At 43.7% G+C, this 9173-nt stretch overlaps 1 protein-coding gene across 1 annotated transcript; it reads right to left on the bottom strand.

The window, feature by feature from the left end:
- Positions 1-2510: 2510 nt before the first annotated feature.
- On the bottom strand, positions 2511-5350 carry LOC119331211 (AP2-like ethylene-responsive transcription factor AIL5). Its single transcript, XM_037604383.1, has 9 exons — positions 5224-5350; positions 4828-5107; positions 4496-4578; positions 4353-4361; positions 4142-4230; positions 3976-4049; positions 3715-3765; positions 3464-3540; positions 2511-3299 (listed from the first exon to the last, which is right to left on the bottom strand). The coding sequence occupies exons 1-9, from the start codon at positions 5348-5350 to the stop codon at positions 2680-2682; spliced, it is 1410 nt and encodes a 469-aa protein (XP_037460280.1). The 3' UTR covers positions 2511-2679.
- Positions 5351-9173: the final 3823 nt, after the last annotated feature.

A 9173-nucleotide genomic window follows, 5' to 3' on the forward strand; every position in this document is an offset into this window, starting at 1 on the left:
AAAAAATCAAAAGAAAATAATAAAAACTTCAAAAAATAAAATCCTTCGAGAGGTAGTTATATTACTGCATCTACTAGTTAGGAAAATTTAAAAACTTAAATTTGGACATGCTTTGCAAAAAATGTAGGGAAAATGTAAAACGGTTATAACTTTTGCATACGATGTCGGAAAAAAACGTATAATATATCAAAATGTTCAGAACGAAAATCCGCATCCGATGGAGACCGCCTACGGCCTGTTTGCAAATTTTTAGAATCCTCAAATTCTAAAAGAGAAAAAAGTTATGCTCAAATTTCAGTTTTTTTTTAATTTTTGTTAAATCTAGTCAAACTATGGTCAAACTACTTATTCAAGAAGTATTAGTGTTACTAAATAATTATTCAAAAATATTAGTGTTACTAAATAATTATTTCAGTTTTTTTGAATTTTGGTCAACTATGGTCAAACTACTTATTCAAGAAATATTAGTGTTACTAAATAACTATTGATTTTTAGAACAATAGTTTCAAACTCAAACAGTGAAATGTGTGACTTCATGCTCAAGCTAAATTCCTGAGGGTTAATAGGATTGACATCTTACTATTGAAGTTAAGCGTGCTCAGGCTGAAGTAGTGAGAGGATGGGTGACCGTTCGGGAAGTTAGATGATTTGGAATGATGAGGGGTGATTAGAGATTAAAGATTAAATTGAGCAGTGATGAGGGGTGATTAGAAATTAGAGGTTAAAATAATTCAAAAATTTGAAATTCAAAAAAATATTTCAAAAAAAAATTAAAAAAAAATCATAAAATTTCCTTTAGTACCGGTTGGTATTACCAACCGGGACTAAAGGTGGACCTCCAGGCAGCGGCCACGTGGAGGGCCTTTAGTCCCGGTTCCAGTTAGAACCGGGACTAAAGGAAGAGGCTTTAGTACCGACCCTTTAGTCTCGGTTCCAGAACCGTGACTAAAGGCCCCTTATGAACCGGGACTAAAGGCCCTTTTTCTACTAGTGAGAGGGGGACAAGGTATAGGAAAGCAGGAAAGGAACCTACAGCCATCGGCCATGCATGCACGCGGCGACGTGGTTCCAGTTCATAGATAGATGTGAGGAAGACTGTTTGGTCCAATGGGGGCAAAGGGGAAACAAAAGATCGAGGACGATCAAGCGACTGTTCTCACACGCCGTAGGTCGATTCTCACCGCCGCTGCCTCATTTTTTTGACTGGTCAACTGTCAGAGAGGAGGTGATTAAGCGTCTTCGCGCGTTAGCCGCCCCCAGCAAGATTATCAAAAGGAGCGAGTTAAGTAGTAGTTTTAGGCCCTCATGAGCTACATAGTCTACAAATGTGTGCATTGTCCCCTGTAAGAACCTTGAAGGGGGTAGCCTGATTGTCCTTGATCCCATGTGAAGCTCCTCGCTTTATTCCATATGCACCACTGATTACTGTGCGTTCGCAGAGGGAACGAGATCGCGAGCCTTGATCTCCTGCAGTGGCGGTACGTACGGTTTTTGCGCGCGTTGTGCGTTATCGACAGAAAGGAAAAGCGCACGTGAAACCTGGCGTCTCTTTTAGTAGTACATTTTCCACCAAATTCTGGAGGTTCTTCTGTATAGTTGGACTGTTGATTTGGTGCTCCATCACATCGGTGTGGGTTTTGGCAGTACGGGTGTATACTGCCACAATGTCACCAGCTGGTGCAATTGCAACCGGTAGTACTGTGAATATAGTATTGGCAATTTGGCATAATATACACCTGAGTCGGACAAGACTAAGAGTCCTTTGAGGCTGCAGAAGATTAGTTGCTATCATGTGCGTAGGATAAGATCAGATGTCTCTGCTGGTGCAGAAGATAGTTATCCTCTTCTTGAGCCTTTGTTCTAAAAAAAATAGTTATCCTCTCTTTCTTTTTTATCGAAGGAGAGGCCTCCCCCTCCGATTTCTAACTATCAGATGTCTCCATTTGGTCTTTTACAGAGAGATAGTTATCCTCTTGGTATGGCAATATGCTTATTTTCCTTAATTCCAACTACGCAGCACATTGTGAGGATCATTGCTGTCGACTGAGTGACAAGCTTGTTTCTCATCATTGTTGTTTTTTGGTTATAAAAACATGTTTCTTGGTCTTCCGTTCATTCTGTTTATAAATCCAACTTCCATGTTATTTTAGACTGACCACCAATGTTTCTGTGCAGGTAGCCACTACAGTTTCCAAATTCCAATGCTCGCGTGTCAGTCGTTCCCAAGATTTTACAACCCCGAGTATGTACTCTACCGCATTTTCTGAAAATTCTTCTTCTCATTCACCTGATGTCCCCACACTACAGTTTCCGTGAAGTTAGACATACAGTACTTCTCAAAAACCCATACTGCAACTGACCAAAGAACTAGAAGTAAAGAAGACATACAGTACTTTTCGAATGCTCGTACTGTAGCTGACACACCAGAGAACTAGAAGAATAACCTGGATTAGAAATTCCGATGATACACGAGTGTTCTCCGCTACAGCCTACAGGACCTTGTCAGGAAGTAAAAAAGAATAGCATCGCATTCATCATACATCGTTCCCATGCATGCAGCAGCAGCCAAAATTTTGATCAGTTCCATGTTAGTCCCTCTCCCTCCTCCTCCTAGGCCTATCACCCAATTTCAGCTACAGCTAGCTACTACTAGCTAGGCAGTCAGTGATGGATCACCTACTACTCCATGCCAAACAGATAGTTGTAGTACTGAGGAGCCGTCGCGCTGGCGGCCGGGTTGCTCGTCGTCACCCAGGTGCCATTGTTGCCGGTGGAGCCCTCGTATCCCCCACCGGCTGACGCCGCTGATCCAGACACCATGGAAGCATAAGGAATGTTGCTGGAGTAGCTGTTGCTCTGCCTGCTGCCGTCGCCGTGTCCTGTTGGGCCGGTGGCGCCCCACACGGTGGCGCCGCCGCCGCTGGGGTTGTTGGTGCCGCTCATGCCCATTGTGAAGTCCACGTTCACGCCGGAGCCGTACGTCTCAAATGCCGATGCAGGGAACTGCTGCTGCTGCAGGTGATGTTGCTGCTGCTGCTGATAGTGCATGGCGAGGAGGGACCAGTAGTCCTTCTCCGCCGGTGGCAGCATGTCTGGCGATGCCACGTTCGGTGCCGGCAGCGATAGGACGTCCGGTTGGAACTTGGAGGCGCGGGCAGCCGCCCCAGCACCGATGGGCAGGTCGCTGTTGAGGATGCTCTCGACGTCGTACCGGCTCATGTCGAAGTTGGTCACGGCGTTAAGCCCCCGGAACTTGATCGCCGCAATGTCGTACGCCTCCGCCGCCTCCTCCTGCGTGCCTGTGGTGCGGAGAGACGGTCAGATAATTGTACCACATTGTTTGTTTTTGCCTAATATCTTAAATTAATCACCAGTGACTTAATCAATTTAGTAATGCACTGAGCCCTGTGGTGGTGGCACATGAAAGGGCAAAAAATGGCAATGTGGGATCAAGAAGACTCACTGAAAGTTCCCAGGTACAGGTCCTTGTTTCCGGCCACCCTGCCGATCCTTGCCTGCCACCGGCCGTGCTGATGATGCCTGTCATCAAATATACAAAATCAAATCTCGATTGTTACGAAAATTTGACTAAAAGATGAAGACATTTGTGGCGTGTTCCTTCTTCATATATTCAAAGTTCAGACTGGTACCACATTTTGTTTTGGCGAGCTCATTTTGTTTTGGCGAGCTCATTCAGACTGGTACCACATTTACCTTGTTACTCCTCTGTAGATGGACGCCCCTCGTGAGAAGCCGCTGCTCTTCCTGTGTGAGGAACACGCATTGAGGTCAAAATGCATGTGTTGGAACTCGGCCGGAGTAAAGCAGATCACATGCAAAAGCTGTGCGGACTGGCCATGCGTGCGTGCACGCGTGCGTACGCCAAGGTGTGTACGTGGAGAAAATGAACAGGGCGCATAAGTCAGCAAGCCCGGTGAATCTGGCAATCTGGGCGGTCGCCGGCCAAGTGCTCACCTGCGAAGTGAAGCGATGAACTCCTGCCGCGTCATCGACTTCATCTCCTCCAGCTCCTTCTCATAGTTGGCCACCTTTAGATAGCAAGAACTCAGCGATGATCAGCACTCTGATGTATATGGAGTTGTCAACAAATGTCGATCTCTTAGCAAAGTCGGTCACTCACCGGGAAGTTCGTCGTGGTGGTTGGGCCCCAGTACTTGAGCGCAGCCATGTCGTAGGCCCTCGCGGCTTTCTCCTCTTTGTCATAGCCTCCTGCATTTCCCCCAATTTCTACTGTAAGCCCTCAAACATTTCTTGTTCCAAATCATACATGGACCACATGGCAATGAAGATAGATGGATAAATTAGCTGGATGTGGAATGCAATTAACATACCTAAGTAAACTGATGATCATTATCACCAATGCATCGGCAGGTTCAGAGATTTGTGAGGAAAAGGCAGCAAAACATGTTAGCGATCAGAATTTATATTTCTTGTATTTGCAGGATTATTGAGCAAAGCATGCATGATGGTGTACCTTGGCGGCCTTTGCGGCTTTGGCCCTCCCGGCGGCAGCTGTTGTCCCACAGGTGCGCCTCGTACCTCCCCGTCCACCGGTGCCTGCATACATAGGCCAAATCATACATTATTAGATGCACAAACACCACGAGATGCATTACCAAAAAGAAACTTAATTGAATCAGAAAAGTACCAGCAGTTCACTCTGATCCGGTGCATGCAATAGATGTTTAGCTAGTAGTACCAAGAAGTAAGAATCATCCTACCAAACTAGCTAGTGGTATGTTTTTCTTTCCTCTCGATGGGAAGAAGAAGATGCATGCATGTGATTAGCAAGTATATAATCCCTACCTGGTGACGCCGCGGTAGATGGACGTCCGCTGGCCGAACGTCTCGGCGGGCCTCCTCGCCTGATCGGACTCAGCGACCTCCATCGTCGCCGCCGCTACGGTCACCGCGCCAGAGTTCTGATCCAGCGTCCCGTCATGCGCCGGATACCGGTGCAAGAACCCCGCGGCGATGCTTCCCAGCTCGCCGTGGTCCACCACGGCCGTCGATGTCGTGCCGGCGCCGCCGACACCGCCAAGGAAGTCCTCCATCTTAGGCGCCTCGTCCACCGTCCCCTCCTCCCCTGCAGAAGCACAAGAAAACATGCACCGTGAGCCACAGTCCATATCGGATGTGTAGCTAGCTCGCTCACTAGTAGATGATCGATATAGGGATAGCTAGGGGTGTTGGCGTCCTTACCGGCGATCTGGTGGCCGGAGGAGGAGCTGGAGAGGGCCTCGAGGAGGCCGTGGTGGTAGTTGTTGGAGAGGGAGAAGGAGAGCCAGTGGTGAGCAGGGTGGGTAGCGGAGCTCATGTCCATATCCATGGCGGCCGCGCGCGTGCCTTGATAGAAGTCTAAGCTAGAAGAAGGGTAGTAGTGCCGGTGCAAGGAGGGGAATGGGACTGACTCTCTGCAGGGAATAGTCAAAGTCCGGTATAAATAGAGAGTGCAAGCTCCGGCCGGTCCCCTGAGCTTGCTTGTTTGAACTGTGCACTGTTCACACACCCCCTCTCTCTAGAGAGGATGTGAATGCGTCCAAGGAAACCACCCGTCCAAGCAGAGTAGAGAGCCTGCACACGGGCCAAGGAGGGCGAGATTAATTAGAGAGAGGGAGTGATTTGGGGAGTAGTTTAATGCATGGTAGCCTCTCGCTTTGCGAAAATCCAAAGGGGCCGGGGGGTGGTAATGGTGGTCGACAACGTGGAGGCGTTCCACGGGGTGGTATGGGCGGTCTCCTTGACCGGAATGGCGGCCGCTGTTCCCCCGCATGCAGCCCCCCGCCATAGCCGCGCGCGCTAGCTAGCCATGCACGCGCCTTTTCTTTTCCCCCTCTCCCTTTTTGTTTGCTCTCTACGCCAAACCCGTGGAGCATAGCTGGAGGAGGGCGTGGGTGGTGGTGCCGTTGCTTTTCTCCACTCTGATGAGTAGTGTTTCACTCCTCCTCCATGGCGCTTCTCACGCGTGGATTAATTTACTTTGATGTGATAAATGGTCTCATTGCTTGGTTACTGCTAGTGTACAAGACTGATGGAGTGTGATATCTCCTATCCTACTTGAAAAGACCGTAAGGTTCTGTCGTTCACCTCGTCCTTCGTATAACATTCCCCCTCCAGTCTCGTATTTTATTGGCTTACCAAATAAAATCCTATAATTCATTTAGGTCGATGATTCACGAGCATAACTTTAAACAACTATTTAGACAATCACACTAATATACAAGGTAATCATGGGCTAACATACTATAGAATATTTACACCCGTTTTAACGCACGGGCAAATATTCAGTCTGTTAAAAGGCCCCAACTGCCAAGATATAACGAATTTGTTTGATCCTCGATATATCCAGCGATGGTTCTTTTCAGTGTGATGTGGCTTTACATATATGATGCATTAGGACTCTATTTTAGAATATAAGAAGTTGCATGAATTTACCTTAGAGCAATTATTACCACTTTCACTTGGTAGATTACATATATCTAAATCCTTTCATTGCTTTATTCTCTCCTGAAAATGGCACAAGCAGGTTGGACTCGCAAATTGCCAGGTTTGCCAAGTTGAGATGTTTTATGGGTGGTTGATTGGCGGGCCCAACTCTTGGAAACTGGAATCCGTCAACTAAATTTCTTCTACGAACACGACAAGGGGACTCTCAAGCAATGCATGGTGCAACAATGTGAACCCAAAATTATGTATTATACCCTTTTAAAAATTTAATTATGTATTTTTGACCCTTCAACAAAACAACCTTCAAAAAATCCATGCATGAGTGTATGGAATGCTATTAAGTGATAACCCGCAAAAATTCATCAAATATATGACTACATATGCCATGTGCAAGAGTGATAGAGGAAATTCATTTACCTTTGGTCTTTTTATGGAAAGTATATGATCATATTGTTTGATCGGCCGTTTTTTTATTTGGGTACTTTATAGCATATTCTCCACAATCATGAATCCTTTCAAAATTACTGAGAACTTCAGAACATGAAACTTCCCTCCTTAACCCGATCATCCAGGCCCATCTTACATCTTTGAAGTCTTAGATAAGTTTTAAAAAAACTAAAAAGATAAGTTAAAAAAACATCTTATCAATTCCATCATTTCAACTACAGTCAACGTCTATATTGTTTTCCTTTGCATGTTTCAACTAAAGTGTGTGTTTCAGTTGTAATATGCATTTTCTATTGCATTATATGCATCTTAGAGAAAACCACTCTAAGGTTTACTAAACATTCACTCCTTCTCCATGGCGCTTCTCATGTGTAGATTAATTACCGTGATCTTGTTTATGGCCTAGTACTTGCTTAGTTACTGCTACTTTCTGAATAGTATGGATCACTTACCACATATATCACTAGTGTAAAGCCCGCGCTTTGCTGTCGGTATTATTAGATGTTTTAGTGAGTTTAGCTTTAAGACACCATATAGTACAAAAGTTGCATTCTTTTAGTAAGTATAACTACTAGCAAAGTGCAAATATTATTAAAGTGCATAAACAAACTGAACTGCTCAATTTTTGGCGTGTTTGGTTTTTTGTACAAGGTTAAGGCAAATTCAATAGTCGCATCGTTTGGGAAGTCACAAGCTGGGTTTTATAACGTGTTAATCTAGCAGTTATTGTGCTCTTTTCAAATGTTTTAAAATATGTCTTCCCATGAAGATACATCTTTTCACCAAGGGGCGTGTCTTTCCACAAAGAGACATCCTTTCATCAAGGGTGTGTCTTTTAAACAAAGGACATGGCTGTTAATAAGCCCCAACTGCCAAGATCTAACGATCATGGATGCTGCATTAGGAGTCAATTTTAGAATAGAGAAGGATTTGCGTGATTTTGCATTAAAGCAATTATTACCAGTTTCACTCGATGCATTACGTATATCTAAATCATTTCTTTATGCTTGTTTTCACTTGAACATTGAAATGAGCAGGTTGGACTCACGAATTGCCAGGTTTGCCAAGTTGATATATATGTTTTATGGGTGGCTAACTAGTTGACTCTCAAACGCGGCAGTGTTAAACAAGACAAATAGGAGCAGAATCATGAGGATGAAGGTCAATAATGTTGTCAAAACTACACCAACAACCCAACTCTTGGAAATTGTAATTCATCAATTAAATTTCTTCTAGGAACACGACAAGGGAACTCTCAAGCCATGCATGCTGCAATAATTTGAACCTTGAATTATGCATTATACCTTTTTAATTTTTAAGTTATGTATATTGGACCCTTCAACTAAACTAACCTTCAAAAATCCACGCATGGACCTAAGGAGTGCTATTAAGTGATAACCCGTAAAAATCCATCAAATATATGACTATATATGCCATGTGCAAAAGTTATAAAGGAAATTCATTTACCTTTTGTTTTTTTAATGGAAAATATATTATCATATTGCTTGATGGATTTTTTTATTTGGGATCTTTTTAGCATTCTTCACACTCACGAGTTCTTTCAAAATTACTGAGAAACCTTATAACATGAAACTTCCCACCTTAACCATGGTCATCTAGGCTCATCTCACACCTTTGAAGTCTTGGATAAATTTAAAAATATGTATGAACTTGGAATATTGTCCAGGAATATGAAAAATTCAGCCAAATATGATAAGTTTTTTACATCAAAGGTGATAGAGATATTATTTATCTCTTGATATTTATGCACACCACATAGATAGTCATTTTTTCTTTTATGGAACTATGCACATTATACACTCCTATGGTTCATCACATATACATCTATGAGTATCTTTGTATCCATGCAAAACCATTATTTAGAACAATTACAATGCTATGCTTAAAGTTAGGCTTCTGCTTATTTACTAGTGTAATGGTTTTCTCTACTGCATTTTGCACGTTTCAATTGCATTGAACATCTATTTTGTTTTTGCATGTTTCCACTAATGTTTGTGTTTCAGTTGTATTCTTGTGTTTTCTGTTGCATTACATGCATCTTAGAGAAAACCTCTCTAGGGTTTAGTAAACATTTACTAAAGAATCAAGCCTTAATTTTTGAAGGTTTTAGAAATGTAGGTATTTTTAAACATCAAGTACAATTCAGATGCAAACATATGCCACACCGCCATATGCACACACTCAAACGACGCCTACTAAAGACCGGAGTCGCAAACATATGCCACACCGCCATATGC

This window comes from Triticum dicoccoides, chromosome 7A (genome assembly GCF_002162155.2).
Source record: "Triticum dicoccoides isolate Atlit2015 ecotype Zavitan chromosome 7A, WEW_v2.0, whole genome shotgun sequence".
NCBI lineage: Eukaryota > Viridiplantae > Streptophyta > Magnoliopsida > Poales > Poaceae > Triticum > Triticum dicoccoides.